Source organism: Petromyzon marinus, chromosome 61 (genome assembly GCF_048934315.1).
Source record: "Petromyzon marinus isolate PM22_M1 ecotype Great Lakes invasive population chromosome 61, UKy_Petmar_22M1.pri1.0, whole genome shotgun sequence".
NCBI classification, from domain to species: Eukaryota; Metazoa; Chordata; class Hyperoartia; order Petromyzontiformes; family Petromyzontidae; genus Petromyzon; species Petromyzon marinus.
Window position 1 is genome coordinate 2,591,148 of NC_133727.1, and position 20,914 is coordinate 2,612,061.

Below are 20,914 nucleotides of genomic sequence, written 5' to 3' on the forward strand. Positions count from 1 at the left end.
ACAACGTCAACAACGTCGTCAACGTCGTCAACATCTTCGTCAACATCGTCGTCAACGTCGTCGTCAACGTCGTCAACGTCGTCAACGTCGTCAACGTCGTCAACATCGTCGTCGCCGTGGTCGATCCGCTGCTGGATGAAGATCAACTTAATGAAATCGTCGTGTCGTCGGCCCGTGCGTGTCCTCTCTAAATCCACGCGTTCCCCCCTTTCCGCCACCGCCATCACGACCATCGTCACTGTCATCAGCCACGGTCCTATCCACTGCTGGATGAAGGCCTCCCTCGCCCGGACCTCACCCACCACCACCGCCGCCGCCAAAGACAAAGACGCCCCGTGTAGCCTTAATGGACTGTTGGGGGCAAGTGCTGTCGGTGAGTCGTCGCGCTGAAGATGGCCGGCACTGTGGCACACGAGGGGGGCGGTGGTTGTGGCCTCTCCCTCCGCCCTGCCGTCTCCTCCTGTCCCTCTCCCCCTGTCTGTCTCCCCCCAGTCCCTCTCCCTCTGCCCTGTCGTCTCCTCCTGTCCGTCTCCTCCTGTCCGTCTCCTCCTGTCCATCTCCTCCTGTCCGTCTCCTCCTGTCCGTCTCCTCTTGTCCGTCTCCTCCTGTCCGTCTCCTCCTGTCCGTCTCCTCCTGTCCGTCTCCTCTTGTCCGTCTCCTCCTGTCCGTCTCCCCCTGTCCGTCTCCTCCTGTCCGTCTCCTCTTGTCCATCTCCTCCTGTCTGTCTCCCCCTGTCTGTCTCCCCCTGTCTGTCTCCCCCTGTCCATCTCCCCCTGTCTGTCTCCCCCAGTCCGTCTCCCTCCATCTTCCTCCGTCTCCCCTTGCCCGTCTCCTCCTGTCCGTCTCCTCTTGTCCGTCTCCTCCTGTCCGTCTCCTCCTGTCCGTCTCCTCTTGTCCGTCTCCTCCTGTCCGTCTCCCCCTGTCCGTCTCCTCCTGTCCGTCTCCTCTTGTCCATCTCCTCCTGTCCGTCTCCCCCTGTCTGTCTCCCCCTGTCTGTCTCCCCCTGTCCATCTCCCCCTGTCTGTCTCCCCCCAGTCCGTCTCCCTCCATCTTCCTCCGTCTCCCCTTGCCCGTCTCCCCCAGTCCGTCTCCCTCCGCCCCGCCATTTCCCCCTGTCCATCTCCCTCCGTCTCACCCTGTCCATCTCCCCATGTCTGTCTCCCCCTGTCCATCTCCCTCTGTCCATCTCCCTCCGTCTCCCCCTGTCCATCTCCCCCTGTCCGTCTCCCCCTGTCCGTCTCCCCCTGTCCATCTCCCTCCGTCTCCCCCTGTCTATCTCCCTCTGTCCCTCTCCCCACCCCCGCCCCCCCCCCCCGTGTCGTCCGTCTCTCCCCCCCCCCCCCCCCCCGGCCACCTCCGTCGTTGTCCCGGCGGTCCGCGCAGGCCGTCTCCGTGGCAACGTCGCAGGCGTCACCGCGCCAGCCGGGGGAGCAGTCGCAGCGCCATCGCGGGGCGGCCCGCAGGGCCACGCAGCGGCCGTGGGTCGAGCACGGCGCCGGGCACCCCCCTGGGGCAGGCGGGCGGGGGGGGGGGGACAACGTGGGGAGGGGGTTTTGAGCGAGGAGGCGCACGATGGACACGGAGACACGGAGACACGGAGACACGAGCGGAGGGATGTGGGAGGGGGGGGGGGGACACCGGGACACGCACAGGGAGACAGAGGGGAGACACAGGGGGAGACACAGGGGGAGACACGGGGAGACAGAGGGAGACACAGGGGAGACACAGGGAGACACAGGGGAGACACGGGGAGACAGAGGGAGACACAGGGGAGACACAGGGAGACACAGGGGAGACACGGGGAGACAAAGGGAGACACAGGGGAGACACGGGGAGACACAGAGAAACAGAGGGAGACACAGGGGAGACACAGGGGAGACACAGGGAGACACGGGGAGACACGGGGAAACAGGGAGACAGAGGGAGACACGGGGAGACAAGGGAGACAGAGGGAGACATAGGGGGAGACACAGGGGGAGACACAGGGAGACACAGGGGGAGACACAGGGGAGACACAGGGAGACACAGGGGGAGACACAGGGGAGACACAGGGAGACACAGGGGGAGACACGGGGAGACACAGAGAGACACAGGGAGACACAGGGGGAGACACAGGGAGACACAGGGGAGACACAGGGAGACACAACGTAGACACAGAGACACACAGGGGTGACAGGAAGACACAGGGAGACACAGGGACAGGGGCATGCACAGAGAGATGAGGACAAGGAGACACACAGTATACACAAAGACAAAGTTGGTGTTAGCGAGCAGCATCTACGAAGGCCGGCACGGCACACGAGGGGGTGGGTGGCCAGCACCACTCCCGGCCGCCTTTGTCTCCCCAGTGGCGATGTTCACACACCGCACCAGGTACTCATTTGAGGCCGAGTCGACCTAGGGGAGGCCTAGGACCGGTTCAGATAATCGTCACCGGTGCTGGCCGCGAGTGGGAATCGAACCCGCGTCGCCAGGTTTGTAGCGCAGCGCTAACCGCTGCACCGCCGCTCCCTACATAGAAACGAAGACACAGACACACGCAGACACGATGGGACTCAAGACACATGGACGCTGCACCACACTGCTCACTCACAGTGCCTGTGGACATGGGTGGACACACGGGTGGACACACGGGTGGACTCACGGGTGGACACACGGGTGGACTCACGGGTGATGGTGTGCAGAGTAACGTCACCTGTCTTGCCATCCGGAAGGCTTGCTTCAGGGACAAAGGCAAGACACACACAGACATTACACACGGGACATCCACAGGTGAGCATATCCACACACAGGTGAGACACAGATGTTCACCTGTGTGGTCCACCTGTGTCTCACCTATGGTGCAGGTGTCCCACTCTGTGTCTCACCTACGATGGAGGTGTCTCACCTGTGTCTCACCTGTGTCTCACCTATGGTGCAGGTGTCTCACCTGTGTGTCACCTATGATGCAGGTGTCTCACTCTGTGTCTCACCTATGATGGAGGTGTCTCACTCTGTGTCTCACCTATGGTGCAGGTGTCTCACTCTGTGTCTCACCTATGATGGAGGTGTCTCACCTGTGTCTCACCTATGATGGAGGTGTCTCACTCTGTGTCTCACCTATGGTGCAGGTGTCTCACTCTGTGTCTCACCTACGATGGAGGTGTCTCACTCTGTGTCTCACCTATGGTGCAGGTGTCTCACCTGTGTCTCACCTATGATGGAGGTGTCCCACCTGTGTCTCACCTATGGTGCAGGTGTCTCACCTGTGTCTCACCTATGATGCAGGTGTCCCACCTGTGTCTCACCTATGGTGCAGGTGTCTCACCTGTGTCTCACCTATGGTGCAGGTGTCTCACCTGTGTCTCACCTATGATGGAGGTGTCCCACCTGTGTCTCACCTATGGTGCAGGTGTCTCACCTGTGTCTCACCTACGATGGAGGTGTCTCACTCTGCATCTTACCTATGATGGAGGTGTCTCACCTGTGTCTCACCTATGGTACAGGTGTCTCACTCTGTGTCTCACCTATGATGGAGGTGTCTCACTCTGTGTCTCACCTATGGTGCAGGTGTCTCCGCTCTGTGTCTCACTCTGTGTCTCACTCTGTGTCTCACCTATGGTGCAGGTGTCTCACTCTGTGTCTCACCTATGGTGCAGGTGTCTCACCTATGGTGCAGGTGTCTCACTCTGTGTCTCACCTATGTTGCAGGTGTCTCACTCTGTGTCTCACCTATGGTGCAGGTGTCTCACCTATGGTGCAGGTGTCCCACTCTGTGTCTCACCTATGGTGCAGGTGTCCCACTCTGTGTCTCACCTATGGTGCAGGTGTCTCACTCTGTGTCTCACCTATGGTGCAGGTGTCTCACCTGTGTCCCACTCTGTGTCTCACCTATGATACAGGTGTCCCACCTGTGTCCCACTCTGTGTCTCACCTATGGTGCAGGTGTCTCACCTATGGTGCAGGTGTCTCACTCTGTGTCTCACCTATGGTGCAGGTGTCTCACTCTGTGTCTCACCTATGGTGCAGGTGTCTCACTCTGTGTCTCACTCTGTGTCTCACTCTGTGTCTCACCTATGGTGCAGGTGTCTCACTCTGTGTCTCACTCTGTGTCTCACTCTGTGTCTCACTCTGTGTCTCACCTATGGTGCAGGTGTCTCACTCTGTGTCTCACTCTGTGTCTCACTCTGTGTCTCACCTATGGTGCAGGTGTCTCACTCTGTGTCTCACTCTGTGTCTCACTCTGTGTCTCACCTATGGTGCAGGTGTCTCACCTATGGTGCAGGTGTCTCACTCTGTGTCTCACCTATGGTGCAGGTGTCCCACCTGTGTCTCACTCTGTGTCTCACCTATGGTGCAGGTGTCTCACCTATGGTGCAGGTGTCTCACTCTGTGTCTCACCTATGGTGCAGGTGTCCCACTCTGTGTCTCACCTATGGTGCAGGTGTCTCACCTATGGTGCAGGTGTCTCACTCTGTGTCTCACCTATGGTGCAGGTGTCTCACCTATGGTGCAGGTGTCTCACCTATGGTGCAGGTGTCTCACCTATGGTGCAGGTGTCTCACTCTGTGTCTCACCTATGGTGCAGGTGTCTCACCTATGGTGCAGGTGTCTCACTCTGTGTCTCACCTATGGTGCAGGTGTCTCACTCTGTGTCTCACCTATGGTGCAGGTGTCTCACCTATGGTGCAGGTGTCTCACTCTGTGTCTCACCTATGGTGCAGGTGTCTCACCTATGGTGCAGGTGTCTCACCTATGGTGCAGGTGTCTCACCTATGGTGCAGGTGTCTCACTCTGTGTCTCACCTATGGTGCAGGTGTCTCACTCTGTGTCTCACCTATGGTGCAGGTGTCTCACCTATGGTGCAGGTGTCTCACTCTGTGTCTCACTCTGTGTCTCACCTATGGTGCAGGTGTCTCACCTATGGTGCAGGTGTCTCACTCTGTGTCTCACTCTGTGTCTCACCTATGGTGCAGGTGTCTCACCTATGGTGCAGGTGTCTCACTCTGTGTCTCACCTATGGTGCAGGTGTCTCACCTATGGTGCAGGTGTCTCACTCTGTGTCTCACTCTGTGTCTCACCTATGGTGCAGGTGTCTCACCTATGGTGCAGGTGTCTCACCTATGGTGCAGGTGTCTCACTCTGTGTCTCACCTATGGTGCAGGTGTCTCACCTATGGTGCAGGTGTCTCACTCTGTGTCTCACCTATGGTGCAGGTGTCTCACCTATGGTGCAGGTGTCTCACCTATGGTGCAGGTGTCTCACCTATGGTGCAGGTGTCTCACCTATGGTGCAGGTGTCTCACTCTGTGTCTCACCTATGGTGCAGGTGTCTCACCTATGGTGCAGGTGTCTCACCTATGGTGCAGGTGTCTCACTCTGTGTCTCAGCTATGGTGCAGGTGTCTCACTCTGTGTCTCACCTATGGTGCAGGTGTCTCACTCTGTGTCTCACCTATGGTGCAGGTGTCTCACTCTGTCTCACCTATGGTGCAGGTGTCTCACTCTGTGTCTCACCTATGGTGCAGGTGTCTCACCTATGGTGCAGGTGTCTCACCTATGGTGCAGGTGTCTCACTCTGTGTCTCACTCTGTGTCTCACCTATGGTGCAGGTGTCTCACCTATGGTGCAGGTGTCTCACCTATGGTGCAGGTGTCTCACCTATGGTGCAGGTGTCTCACCTATGGTGCAGGTGTCTCACTCTGTGTCTCACCTATGGTGCAGGTGTCTCACCTATGGTGCAGGTGTCTCACTCTGTGTCTCACCTATGGTGCAGGTGTCTCACGTATGGTGCAGGTGTCTCACCTATGGTGCAGGTGTCTCACCTATGGTGCAGGTGTCTCACCTATGGTGCAGGTGTCTCACTCTGCATCTTACCTATGATGGAGGTGTCTCACCTGTGTCTCACCTATGGTACAGGTGTCTCACTCTGTGTCTCACCTATGATGGAGGTGTCTCACTCTGTGTCTCACCTATGGTGCAGGTGTCTCCGCTCTGTGTCTCACTCTGTGTCTCACTCTGTGTCTCACCTATGGTGCAGGTGTCTCACTCTGTGTCTCACCTATGGTGCAGGTGTCTCACCTATGGTGCAGGTGTCTCACTCTGTGTCTCACCTATGGTGCAGGTGTCTCACTCTGTGTCTCACCTATGGTGCAGGTGTCTCACCTATGGTGCAGGTGTCCCACTCTGTGTCTCACCTATGGTGCAGGTGTCCCACTCTGTGTCTCACCTATGGTGCAGGTGTCTCACTCTGTGTCTCACCTATGGTGCAGGTGTCTCACCTGTGTCCCACTCTGTGTCTCACCTATGATACAGGTGTCCCACTTGTGTCCCACTCTGTGTCTCACCTATGGTGCAGGTGTCTCACCTATGGTGCAGGTGTCTCACTCTGTGTCTCACCTATGGTGCAGGTGTCTCACTCTGTGTCTCACCTATGGTGCAGGTGTCTCACTCTGTGTCTCACTCTGTGTCTCACTCTGTGTCTCACCTATGGTGCAGGTGTCTCACTCTGTGTCTCACTCTGTGTCTCACTCTGTGTCTCACCTATGGTGCAGGTGTCTCACCTATGGTGCAGGTGTCTCACTCTGTGTCTCACCTATGGTGCAGGTGTCCCACCTGTGTCTCACTCTGTGTCTCACCTATGGTGCAGGTGTCTTACCTATGGTGCAGGTGTCTCACTCTGTGTCTCACCTATGGTGCAGGTGTCCCACTCTGTGTCTCACCTATGGTGCAGGTGTCTCACCTATGGTGCAGGTGTCTCACTCTGTGTCTCACCTATGGTGCAGGTGTCTCACCTATGGTGCAGGTGTCTCACCTATGGTGCAGGTGTCTCACCTATGGTGCAGGTGTCTCACCTATGGTGCAGATGTCTCACTCTGTGTCTCACCTATGGTGCAGGTGTCTCACCTATGGTGCAGGTGTCTCACTCTGTGTCTCACCTATGGTGCAGGTGTCTCACTCTGTGTCTCACCTATGGTGCAGGTGTCTCACCTATGGTGCAGGTGTCTCCCTATGGTGCAGGTGTCTCACCTATGGTGCAGGTGTCTCACTCTGTGTCTCACCTATGGTGCAGGTGTCTCACTCTGTGTCTCACCTATGGTGCAGGTGTCTCACCTATGGTGCAGGTGTCTCACTCTGTGTCTCACTCTGTGTCTCACCTATGGTGCAGGTGTCTCACCTATGGTGCAGGTGTCTCACTCTGTGTCTCACTCTGTGTCTCACCTATGGTGCAGGTGTCTCACCTATGGTGCAGGTGTCTCACCTATGGTGCAGGTGTCTCACTCTGCATCTTACCTATGATGGAGGTGTCTCACCTGTGTCTCACCTATGGTACAGGTGTCTCACTCTGTGTCTCACCTATGATGGAGGTGTCTCACTCTGTGTCTCACCTATGGTGCAGGTGTCTCCGCTCTGTGTCTCACTCTGTGTCTCACTCTGTGTCTCACCTATGGTGCAGGTGTCTCACTCTGTGTCTCACCTATGGTGCAGGTGTCTCACCTATGGTGCAGGTGTCTCACTCTGTGTCTCACCTATGGTGCAGGTGTCTCACTCTGTGTCTCACCTATGGTGCAGGTGTCTCACCTATGGTGCAGGTGTCCCACTCTGTGTCTCACCTATGGTGCAGGTGTCCCACTCTGTGTCTCACCTATGGTGCAGGTGTCTCACTCTGTGTCTCACCTATGGTGCAGGTGTCTCACCTGTGTCCCACTCTGTGTCTCACCTATGGTACAGGTGTCCCACCTGTGTCCCACTCTGTGTCTCACCTATGGTGCAGGTGTCTCACCTATGGTGCAGGTGTCTCACTCTGTGTCTCACCTATGGTGCAGGTGTCTCACTCTGTGTCTCACCTATGGTGCAGGTGTCTCACTCTGTGTCTCACTCTGTGTCTCACTCTGTGTCTCACCTATGGTGCAGGTGTCTCACTCTGTGTCTCACTCTGTGTCTCACTCTGTGTCTCACCTATGGTGCAGGTGTCTCACTCTGTGTCTCACTCTGTTTCTCACTCTGTGTCTCACCTATGGTGCAGGTGTCTCACCTATGGTGCAGGTGTCTCACTCTGTGTCTCACCTATGGTGCAGGTGTCCCACCTGTGTCTCACTCTGTGTCTCACCTATGGTGCAGGTGTCTCACCTATGGTGCAGGTGTCTCACTCTGTGTCTCACCTATGGTGCAGGTGTCCCACTCTGTGTCTCACCTATGATACAGGTGTCCCACTTGTGTCCCACTCTGTGTCTCACCTATGGTGCAGGTGTCTCACCTATGGTGCAGGTGTCTCACTCTGTGTCTCACCTATGGTGCAGGTGTCTCACTCTGTGTCTCACCTATGGTGCAGGTGTCTCACTCTGTGTCTCACTCTGTGTCTCACTCTGTGTCTCACCTATGGTGCAGGTGTCTCACTCTGTGTCTCACTCTGTGTCTCACTCTGTGTCTCACCTATGGTGCAGGTGTCTCACCTATGGTGCAGGTGTCTCACTCTGTGTCTCACCTATGGTGCAGGTGTCCCACCTGTGTCTCACTCTGTGTCTCACCTATGGTGCAGGTGTCTTACCTATGGTGCAGGTGTCTCACTCTGTGTCTCACCTATGGTGCAGGTGTCCCACTCTGTGTCTCACCTATGGTGCAGGTGTCTCACCTATGGTGCAGGTGTCTCACTCTGTGTCTCACCTATGGTGCAGGTGTCTCACCTATGGTGCAGGTGTCTCACCTATGGTGCAGGTGTCTCACCTATGGTGCAGGTGTCTCACCTATGGTGCAGATGTCTCACTCTGTGTCTCACCTATGGTGCAGGTGTCTCACCTATGGTGCAGGTGTCTCACTCTGTGTCTCACCTATGGTGCAGGTGTCTCACTCTGTGTCTCACCTATGGTGCAGGTGTCTCACCTATGGTGCAGGTGTCTCCCTATGGTGCAGGTGTCTCACCTATGGTGCAGGTGTCTCACTCTGTGTCTCACCTATGGTGCAGGTGTCTCACTCTGTGTCTCACCTATGGTGCAGGTGTCTCACCTATGGTGCAGGTGTCTCACTCTGTGTCTCACTCTGTGTCTCACCTATGGTGCAGGTGTCTCACCTATGGTGCAGGTGTCTCACTCTGTGTCTCACTCTGTGTCTCACCTATGGTGCAGGTGTCTCACCTATGGTGCAGGTGTCTCACCTATGGTGCAGGTGTCTCACTCTGCATCTTACCTATGATGGAGGTGTCTCACCTGTGTCTCACCTATGGTACAGGTGTCTCACTCTGTGTCTCACCTATGATGGAGGTGTCTCACTCTGTGTCTCACCTATGGTGCAGGTGTCTCCGCTCTGTGTCTCACTCTGTGTCTCACTCTGTGTCTCACCTATGGTGCAGGTGTCTCACTCTGTGTCTCACCTATGGTGCAGGTGTCTCACCTATGGTGCAGGTGTCTCACTCTGTGTCTCACCTATGGTGCAGGTGTCTCACTCTGTGTCTCACCTATGGTGCAGGTGTCTCACCTATGGTGCAGGTGTCCCACTCTGTGTCTCACCTATGGTGCAGGTGTCCCACTCTGTGTCTCACCTATGGTGCAGGTGTCTCACTCTGTGTCTCACCTATGGTGCAGGTGTCTCACCTGTGTCCCACTCTGTGTCTCACCTATGGTACAGGTGTCCCACCTGTGTCCCACTCTGTGTCTCACCTATGGTGCAGGTGTCTCACCTATGGTGCAGGTGTCTCACTCTGTGTCTCACCTATGGTGCAGGTGTCTCACTCTGTGTCTCACCTATGGTGCAGGTGTCTCACTCTGTGTCTCACTCTGTGTCTCACTCTGTGTCTCACCTATGGTGCAGGTGTCTCACTCTGTGTCTCACTCTGTGTCTCACTCTGTGTCTCACCTATGGTGCAGGTGTCTCACTCTGTGTCTCACTCTGTTTCTCACTCTGTGTCTCACCTATGGTGCAGGTGTCTCACCTATGGTGCAGGTGTCTCACTCTGTGTCTCACCTATGGTGCAGGTGTCCCACCTGTGTCTCACTCTGTGTCTCACCTATGGTGCAGGTGTCTCACCTATGGTGCAGGTGTCTCACTCTGTGTCTCACCTATGGTGCAGGTGTCCCACTCTGTGTCTCACCTATGGTGCAGGTGTCTCACCTATGGTGCAGGTGTCTCACTCTGTGTCTCACCTATGGTGCAGGTGTCTCACCTATGGTGCAGGTGTCTCACCTATGGTGCAGGTGTCTCACCTATGGTGCAGGTGTCTCACCTATGGTGCAGGTGTCTCACTCTGTGTCTCACCTATGGTGCAGGTGTCTCACCTATGGTGCAGGTGTCTCACTCTGTGTCTCACCTATGGTGCAGGTGTCTCACTCTGTGTCTCACCTATGGTGCAGGTGTCTCACCTATGGTGCAGGTGTCTCACCTATGGTGCAGGTGTCTCACCTATGGTGCAGGTGTCTCACTCTGTGTCTCACCTATGGTGCAGGTGTCTCACTCTGTGTCTCACCTATGGTGCAGGTGTCTCACCTATGGTGCAGGTGTCTCACTCTGTGTCTCACTCTGTCTCACCTATGGTGCAGGTGTCTCACCTATGGTGCAGGTGTCTCACTCTGTGTCTCACTCTGTGTCTCACCTATAGTGCAGGTGTCTCAGCTATGGTGCAGGTGTCTCACTCTGTGTCTCACCTATGGTGCAGGTGTCTCACCTATGGTGCAGGTGTCTCACTCTGTGTCTCACTATGTGTCTCACCTATGGTGCAGGTGTCTCACCTATGGTGCAGGTGTCTCACCTATGGTGCAGGTGTCTCACCTATGGTGCAGGTGTCTCACCTATGGTGCAGGTGTCTCACTCTGTGTCTCACCTATGGTGCAGGTGTCTCACCTATGGTGCAGGTGTCTCACTCTGTGTCTCACCTATGGTGCAGGTGTCTCACCTATGGTGCAGGTGTCTCACCTATGGTGCAGCGGTCTCACCTATGGTGCAGGTGTCTCACTCTGTGTCTCACCTATGGTGCAGGTGTCTCACCTATGGTGCAGGTGTCTCACCTATGGTGCAGGTGTCTCACTCTGTGTCTCACCTATGGTGCAGGTGTCTCACTCTGTGTCTCACCTATGGTGCAGGTGTCTCACTCTGTGTCTCACCTATGGTGCAGGTGTCTCACTCTGTCTCACCTATGGTGCAGGTGTCTCACTCTGTGTCTCACCTATGGTGCAGGTGTCTCACCTATGGTGCAGGTGTCTCACCTATGGTGCAGGTGTCTCACTCTGTGTCTCACTCTGTGTCTCACCTATGGTGCAGGTGTCTCACCTATGGTGCAGGTGTCTCACCTATGGTGCAGGTGTCTCACCTATGGTGCAGGTGTCTCACTCTGTGTCTCACCTATGGTGCAGGTGTCTCACCTATGGTGCAGGTGTCTCACTCTGTGTCTCACCTATGGTGCAGGTGTCTCACCTATGGTGCAGGTGTCTCACCTATGGTGCAGGTGTCTCACCTATGGTGCAGGTGTCTCACCTATGGTGCAGGTGTCTCACTCTGTGTCTCACCTATGGTGCAGGTGTCTCACCTATGGTGCAGGTGTCTCACCTATGGTGCAGGTGTCTCACCTATGGTGCAGGTGTCTCACCTATGGTGCAGGTGTCTCACCTATGGTGCAGGTGTCTCACCTATGGTGCAGGTGTCTCACCTATGGTGCAGGTGTCTCACCTATGGTGCAGGTGTCTCACTCTGTGTCTCACCTATGGTGCAGGTGTCTCACCTATGGTGCAGGTGTCTCACTCTGTGTCTCACCTATGGTGCAGGTGTCTCACCTATGGTGCAGGTGTCTCACCTATGGTGCAGGTGTCTCACTCTGTGTCTCACCTATGGTGCAGGTGTCTCACCTATGGTGCAGGTGTCTCAATCTGTGTCTCACCTATGGTGCAGGTGTCTCACCTATGGTGCAGGTGTCTCACCTATGGTGCAGGTGTCTCACCTATGGTGCAGGTGTCTCACCTATGGTGCAGGTGTCTCACTCTGTGTCTCACTCTGTGTCTCACCTATGGTGCAGGTGTCTCACCTATGGTGCAGGTGTCTCACCTATGGTGCAGGTGTCTCACCTATGGTGCAAGTGTCTCACCTATGGTGCAGGTGTCTCACCTATGGTGCAGGTGTCTCACCTATGGTGCAGGTGTCTCACTCTGTGTCTCACCTATGGTGCAGGTGTCTCACCTATGGTGCAGGTGTCTCACTCTGTGTCTCACCTATGGTGCAGGTGTCTCACCTATGGTGCAGGTGTCTCACCTATGGTGCAGGTGTCTCACTCTGTGTCTCACCTATGGTGCAGGTGTCTCACCTATGGTGCAGGTGTCTCACTCTGTGTCTCACCTATGGTGCAGGTGTCTCACCTATGGTGCAGGTGTCTCACCTATGGTGCAGGTGTCTCACCTATGGTGCAGGTGTCTCACCTATGGTGCAGGTGTCTCACTCTGTGTCTCACTCTGTGTCTCACCTATGGTGCAGGTGTCTCACCTATGGTGCAGGTGTCTCACCTATGGTGCAGGTGTCTCACCTATGGTGCAGGTGTCTCACCTATGGTGCAGGTGTCTCACCTATGGTGCAGGTGTCTCACCTATGGTGCAGGTGTCTCACCTATGGTGCAGGTGTCTCACTCTGTGTCTCACCTATGGTGCAGGTGTCTCACCTATGGTGCAGGTGTCTCACCTATGGTGCAGGTGTCTCACCTATGGTGCAGGTGTCTCCGCTCCAGCCCTCGTCGCAGGTGCACGCCCCGTGCCGGCAGGTGCCGTGGACGCCGCACGCCGGCGGGCACCCCCCGAGGCGGCACCCCGGCCCCCCCCAGCCCTCCTCACAGCGGCAGACGCCGGCCACGCAGGCGCCGTGCTCCCCGCACTCCTCGGCACACTCCTCTACGGCACAAGCAGAGAGAGGGGGGGGTGGGTGGCCGGCGCCACGCCCGGCCGCCTTTGTCTTCCCCGGTGGCGACGGTCAAGCCGCACGCCGCGCCGGGCGCTCGTTCGAGGCCGAGTCGACCTAGGGGAGGCCCGGGAGCGGCGCTGACGGTCGGCGGCGGTGTCGGTGGCCGTGAGCGGGAATCGAACTCGGGGCCCTGCCGGCTCCCCCGTGCGCGTCAACGCAGTTGGACACACGGGGCGTGTGTGTGTGTGTGTCTCAGCGTGTGTGTGTGTGTGTCTCAGCGTGTGTGTGTGTGTGTCTCAGCGTGTGTGTGTGTGTGTCTCAGCGTGTCCGTGTCTCACCACGTCTCACCACGTCTCACCACGTCTCACCACGTCTCACCGCTTGCCACCCCCGGTGTCAACTACGACTATTTGTTGCTGTAGTTGTACTGCACCGCGTATGGCCCCACTGCCGCTACGGAGTTCTCCTCTCTCTCTCTCTCCCTCTGGGTTTCAGAAGCGTTCCCTGGCCCCGTCGCTAGCGGCAGCTCGCACGCCAAGGGGCTCCTCGGCGTCGTCGACATTCACGGCGGCAGCCAAACGTTCTAAACGCGTCACGTTGGGGGGAAACGCGGAGGAGAAAAATCCACGCGAGCCTCCCCCCCCCCTCTCGTGACCACCCCTCCCGTGACCCCCCCGTGACCCCGCCCGTGACCCCCCCGTGACCTCCCCCCCCCCCCGCACGTTACCGGTCTCGCACTGGGCCCCCGTCCAGCCGGGCTCGCACTCGCACGCGCCGCTCTCGGCCTCGCTGGAGCCGTGGCCCGAGCAGAGGTGGGGGCAGGGGGGCCGTGGCAGCGAGCAGGAGGGGCCCCCCCAGCCGGCGTTGCAGCGGCACTCCCCCCGCACGCAGACCCCTCGGCCCCCGCACGCCGGCTCCATGCAGTCCACTGCGCACCCACGCACAGGCAGCCGTCTCACAGTGTCACCAAACATTCTCCACGCGTCTCGCAGAGTCTCACAGTGTCACCAAACATTCTCCACGAGTCTCACAGAGTCTCACAGTGTCACCAAACATTCTCCACGCGTCTCGCAGAGTCTCACAGTGTCACCAAACATTCTCCACGCGTCTCGCAGAGTCTCACAGTGTCACCAAACATTCTCCACGCGTCTCGCAGAGTCTCACAGTATCGCAAAACATTCTCCACGCGTCTCGCAGAGTCTCACAGTGTCACCAAACATTCTCCACGCGTCTCGCAGAGTCTCACAGTGTCACCAAACATTCTCCACGCGTCTCCCAGAGTCTCACAGTGTCACCAAACATTCTCCACGCGTCTCACAGAGTCTCACAGTGTCACCAAACATTCTCCACGCGTCTCGCAGAGTCTCACAGTGTCACCAAACATTATCCACGCGTCTCGCAGAGTCTCACAGTGTCACCAAACATTCTCCACGCGTCTCCCAGAGTCTCACAGTGTCACCAAACATTCTCCACGCGTCTCGCAGAGTCTCACAGTGTCACCAAACATTCTCCACGCGTCTCGCAGAGTCTCACAGTGTCACCAAACATTCTCCACGCGTCTCGCAGAGTCTCACAGTGTCACCAAACATTCTCCACGCGTCTCGCAGAGTCTCACAGTGTCACCAAACATTCTCCACGCGTCTCCCAGAGTCTCCCCGTGTCTCCCCGTGTCTCTCTCACGTCTCGCAGAGTCGCACAGTGTCACCAAACATTCTCCACGCGTCTCGCAGAGTCTCACAGTGTCACCAAACATTCTCCACGCGTCTCGCAGAGTCTCACAGTGTCACCAAACATTCTCCACGCGCCTCGCAGAGTCTCACAGTGTCACCAAACATTCTCCACGCGTCTCGCAGAGTCTCACAGTGTCACCAAACATTCTCCACGCGTCTCGCAGAGTCTCACAGTGTCACCAAACATTCTCCACGCGTCTCGCAGAGTCTCACAGTGTCACCAAACATTCTCCACGCGCCTCGCAGAGTCTCACAGTGTCACCAAACATTCTCCACGCGTCTCGCAGAGTCTCACAGTGTCACCAAACATTCTCCACGCGTCTCGCACAGTCTCACAGTGTCACCAAACATTCTCCACGAGTCTCACAGAGTCTCACAGTGTCACCAAACATTCTCCACGAGTCTCACAGAGTCTCACAGTGTCACCAAACATTCTCCACGCGTCTCGCAGAGTCTCACAGTGTCACCAAACATTCTCCACGAGTCTCACAGAGTCTCACAGTGTCACCAAACATTCTCCACGCGTCTCGCAGAGTCTCACAGTGTCACCAAACATTCTCCACGCGTCTCCCAGAGTCTCACAGTGTCACCAAACATTCTCCACGCGTCTCCCAGAGTCTCACAGTGTCACCAAACATTCTCCACGCGTCTCGCAGAGTCTCACAGTGTCACCAAACATTCTCCACGCGTCTCGCAGAGTCTCACAGTGTCAACAAACATTCTCCACGCGTCTCCCAGAGTCTCACAGTGTCACCAAACATTCTCCACGCGTCTCACAGAGTCTCACAGTGTCACCAAACATTCTCCACGCGTCTCGCAGAGTCTCACAGTGTCACCAAACATTCTCCACGCGTCTCCCAGAGTCTCACAGTGTCACCAAACATTCTCCACGCGTCTCCCAGAGTCTCACAGTGTCACCAAACATTCTCCACGCGTCTCGCAGAGTCTCACAGTGTCACCAAACATTCTACACGCGTCTCGCAGAGTCTCACAGTGTCACCAAACATTCTCCACGCGTCTCCCAGAGTCTCACAGTGTCACCAAACATTCTCCACGCGTCTCCCAGAGTCTCACAGTGTCACCAAACATTCTCCACGCGTCTCGCAGAGTCTCACAGTGTCACCAAACATTCTCCACGCGTCTCGCAGAGTCTCACAGTGTCACCAAACATTCTCCACGCGTCTCCCAGAGTCTCACAGTGTCACCAAACATTCTCCACGCGTCTCCCAGAGTCTCACAGTGTCACCAAACATTCTCCACGCGTCTCACAGAGTCTCACAGTGTCACCAAACATTCTCCACGCGTCTCCCAGAGTCTCACAGTGTCACCAAACATTCTCCACGCGTCTCCCAGAGTCTCACAGTGTCACCAAACATTCTCCACGCGTCTCCCAGAGTCTCACAGTGTCACCAAACATTCTCCACGCGTCTCGCAGAGTCTCACAGTGTCACCAAACATTCTCCACGCGTCTCGCAGAGTCTCACAGTGTCACCAAACATTCTCCACGCGTCTCGCAGAGTCTCACAGTGTCACCAAACATTCTCCACGCGTCTCGCAGAGTCTCACAGTGTCACCAAACATTCTCCACGCGTCTCCCAGAGTCTCACAGTGTCACCAAACATTCTCCACGCGTCTCCCAGAGTCTCACAGTGTCACCAAACATTCTCCACGCGTCTCGCAGAGTCTCACAGTGTCACCAAACATTCTCCACGCGTCTCGCAGAGTCTCACAGTGTCACCAAACATTCTCCACGCGTCTCGCAGAGTCTCACAGTGTCACCAAACATTCTCCACGCGTCTCGCAGAGTCTCACAGTGTCACCAAACATTCTCCACGCGTCTCGCAGAGTCTCACAGTGTCACCAAACATTCTCCACGCGTCTCGCAGAGTCTCACAGTGTCACCAAACATTCTCCACGCGTCTCCCAGAGTCTCACAGTGTCACCAAACATTCTCCACGCGTCTCCCAGAGTCTCACAGTGTCACCAAACATTCTCCACGCGTCTCGCAGAGTCTCACAGTGTCACCAAACATTCTCCACGCGTCTCGCAGAGTCTCACAGTGTCACCAAACATTCTCCACGCGTCTCGCAGAGTCTCACAGTGTCACCAAACATTCTCCACGCGTCTCGCAGAGTCTCACAGTGTCACCAAACATTCTCCACGCGTCTCCCAGAGTCTCACAGTGTCACCAAACATTCTCCACGCGTCTCGCAGAGTCTCACAGTGTCACCAAACATTCTACACGCGTCTGGCAGAGTCTCACAGTGTCACCAAACATTCTCCACGCGTCTCGCAGAGTCTCACAGTGTCACCAAACATTCTCCACGTGTCTCCCAGAGTCTCACAGTGTCACCAAACATTCTCCACGCGTCTCGCAGAGTCTCACAGTGTCACCAAACATTCTCCACGCGTCTCGCAGAGTCTCACAGTGTCACCAAACATTCTCCACGCGTCTCGCAGAGTCTCACAGTGTCACCAAACATTCTCCACGCGTCTCCCAGAGTCTCACAGTGTCACCAAACATTCTCCACGCGTCTCGCAGAGTCTCACAGTGTCACCAAACATTCTCCACGCGTCTCCCAGAGTCTCACAGTGTCACCAAACATTCTCCACGCGTCTCGCAGAGTCTCACAGTGTCACCAAACATTCTCCACGCGTCTCCCAGAGTGTCACAGTGTCACCAAACATTCTCCACGCGTCTCGCAGAGTCTCACAGTGTCACCAAACATTCTCCACGCGTCTCGCAGAGTCTCACAGTGTCACCAAACATTCTCCACGCGTCTCCCAGAGTCTCACAGTGTCACCAAACATTCTCCACGCGTCTCCCAGAGTCTCACAGTGTCACCAAACATTCTCCACGCGTCTCGCAGAGTCTCACAGTGTCACCAAACATTCTCCACGCGTCTCGCAGAGTCTCACAGTGTCACCAAACATTCTCCACGCGTCTCCCAGAGTCTCCCCGTGTCTCCCCGTGTCTCTCTCACGTCTCGCAGAGTCTCACAGTGTTACCAAACATTCTCCACGCGTCTCCCAGAGTCTCACAGTGTCACCAAACATTCTCCACGCGTCTCGCAGAGTCTCACAGTGTCACCAAACATTCTCCACGCGTCTCCCAGAGGCTCACAGTGTCACCAAACATTCCCCACGCGTCTCGCAGAGTCTCACAGTGTCACCAAACATTCTCCACGCGTCTCGCAGAGTCTCACAGTGTCACCAAACATTCTCCACGCGTCTCGCAGAGTCTCACAGTGTCACCAAACATTCTCCACGCGTCTCCCAGAGTCTCACAGTGTCACCAAACATTCTCCACGCGTCTCGCAGAGTCTCACGGTGTCACCAAACATTCTCCACGCGTCTCGCAGAGTCTCACGGTGTCACCAAACATTCTCCACGCGTCTCGCAGAGTCTCACAGTGTCACCAAACATTCTCCATGCGTCTCGCAGAGTCTCACAGTGTCACCAAACATTCTCCACGCGTCTCGCAGAGTCTCACAGTGTCACCAAACATTCTCCACACGTCTCGCAGAGTCTCACAGTGTCACCAAACATTCTCCACGCGTCTCCCAGAGTCTCACAGTGTCACCAAACATTCTCCACGCGTCTCCCAGAGTCTCACAGTGTCACCAAACATTCTCCACGCGTCTCACAGAGTCTCACAGTGTCACCAAACATTCTCCACGCGTCTCGCAGAGTCTCACAGTGTCACCAAACATTCTCCACGCGTCTCGCAGAGTCTCACAGTGTCACCAAACATTCTCCACGCGTCTCGCAGAGTCTCACAGTGTCACCAAACATTCTCCACGCGTCTCCCAGAGTCTCACAGTGTCACCAAACATTCTCCACGCGTCTCGCAGAGTCTCACAGTGTCACCAAACATTCTCCACGCGTCTCCCAGAGTCTCACAGTGTCACCAAACATTCTCCACGCGTCTCCCAGAGTCTCACAGTGTCACCAAACATTCTCCACGCGTCTCCCAGAGTCTCACAGTGTCACCAAACATTCTCCACGCGTTTCCCAGAGTCTCCCCGTGTCTCCCCGTGTCTCTCTCACGTCTCGCAGAGACTCACAGTGTCACCAAACATTCTCCAGGCGTCTCGCAGAGTCTCAAAGTGTCACCAAACATTCTCCACGCGTCTCCCAGAGTCTCACAGTGTCACCAAACATTCTCCACGCGTCTCGCAGAGTCTCACAGTGTCACCAAACATTCTCCACGCGTCTCCCAGAGTCTCACAGTGTCACCAAACATTCTCCACGCGTCTCCCAGAGTCTCCCCGTGTCTCCCCGTGTCTCTCTCACGTCTCGCAGAGACTCACAGTGTCACCAAACATTCTCCACGCGTCTCGCAGAGTCTCAAAGTGTCACCAAACATTCTCCACGCGTCTCCCAGAGTCTCACAGTGTCACCAAACATTCTCCACGCGTCTCCCAGAGTCTCACAGTGTCACCAAACATTCTCCACGCGTCTCACAGAGTCTCACAGTGTCACCAAACATTCTCCACGCGTCTCGCAGAGTCTCACAGTGTCACCAAACATTCTCCACGCGTCTCGCAGAGTCTCACAGTGTCACCAAACATTCTCCACGCGTCTCGCAGAGTCTCACAGTGTCACCAAACATTCTCCACGCGTCTCCCAGAGTCTCACAGTGTCACCAAACATTCTCCACGCGTCTCGCAGAGTCTCACAGTGTCACCAAACATTCTCCACGCGTCTCCCAGAGTCTCACAGTGTCACCAAACATTCTCCACGCGTCTCCCAGAGTCTCACAGTGTCACCAAACATTCTCCACGCGTCTCCCAGAGTCTCACAGTGTCACCAAACATTCTCCACGCGTTTCCCAGAGTCTCCCCGTGTCTCCCCGTGTCTCTCTCACGTCTCGCAGAGACTCACAGTGTCACCAAACATTCTCCAGGCGTCTCGCAGAGTCTCAAAGTGTCACCAAACATTCTCCACGCGTCTCCCAGAGTCTCACAGTGTCACCAAACATTCTCCACGCGTCTCGCAGAGTCTCACAGTGTCACCAAACATTCTCCACGCGTCTCCCAGAGTCTCACAGTGTCACCAAACATTCTCCACGCGTCTCGCAGAGTCTCACAGTGTCACCAAACATTCTCCAGGCGTCTCGCAGAGTCTCAAAGTGTCACCAAACATTCTCCACGCGTCTCCCAGAGTCTCACAGTGTCACCAAACATTCTCCACGCGTCTCGCAGAGTCTCACAGTGTCACCAAACATTCTCCACGCGTCTCCCAGAGTCTCACAGTGTCACCAAACATTCTCCACGCGTCTCCCAGAGTCTCCCCGTGTCTCCCCGTGTCTCTCTCACGTCTCGCAGAGACTCACAGTGTCACCAAACATTCTCCACGCGTCTCGCAGAGTCTCAAAGTGTCACCAAACATTCTCCACGCGTCTCCCAGAGTCTCACAGTGTCACCAAACATTCTCCACGTGTCTCCCAGAGTCTCACAGTGTCACCAAACATTCTCCACGCGTCTCCCAGAGTCTCACAGTGTCACCAAACATTCTCCACGCGTCTCGCAGAGTCTCACAGTGTAACCAAACATTCTCCACGCGTCTCCCAGAGTCTCACAGTGTCACCAAACATTCTCCACGCGTCTCGCAGAGTCTCACAGTGTCACCAAACATTCTCCAAGCGTCTCGCAGAGTCTCACAGTGTCACCAAACATTCTCCACGCGTCTCGCAGAGTCTCACAGTGTCACCAAACATTCTCCACGCGTCTCGCAGAGTCTCACAGTGTCACCAAACATTCTCCACGCGTCTCGCAGAGTCTCACAGTGTCACCAAACATTCTCCACGCGTCTCACAGAGTCTCACAGTGTCACCAAACATTCTCCACGCGTCTCCCAGAGTCTCACAGTGTCACCAAACATTCTCCACGCGTCTCGCAGAGTCTCACAGTGTCACCAAACATTCTTCACGCGTCTCCCAGAGTCTCACAGTGTCACCAAACATTCTCCACGCGTCTCCCAGAGTCTCACAGTGTCACCAAACATTCTCCACGCGTCTCCCAGAGTCTCACAGTGTCACCAAACATCCTCCACGCGTCTCCCAGAGTCTCCCCACGTCACCCCGTGTCTCTTCCACGTCACCCCGTGTCTCTCCCACGTCTCCCAGAGTCTCCCCGTGTCACCCCGTGTCTCTTCCACGTCACCCCGTGTCTCTCTCACGTCTCCCAGAGTCTCCCCACGTCACCCCGTGTCTCCCCCACGTCTCCCAGAGTCACCCCGTGTCTCTCCCACGTCTCCCAGAGTCTCCCCACGTCACCCCGTGTCTCTCCCACGTCTCCCAGAGTCTCCCCGTGTCACCCCGTGTCTCTCTCACGTCACC

At 56.1% G+C, this 20,914-nt stretch overlaps 1 protein-coding gene across 1 annotated transcript in view; it reads right to left on the minus strand.

The window, feature by feature from the left end:
- The window catches only part of LOC116937205 (uncharacterized), a 97,494-nt gene that overhangs the window by 61,912 nt on the left and 14,668 nt on the right, over positions 1 to 20,914 (minus strand). Inside the window, 4 exon segments of the mRNA XM_076053387.1 lie at positions 1,355 to 1,507; positions 2,669 to 2,719; positions 12,646 to 12,831; positions 13,569 to 13,769. Coding sequence (XP_075909502.1) covers positions 1,355 to 1,507; positions 2,669 to 2,719; positions 12,646 to 12,831; positions 13,569 to 13,769 — 591 coding nt within the window.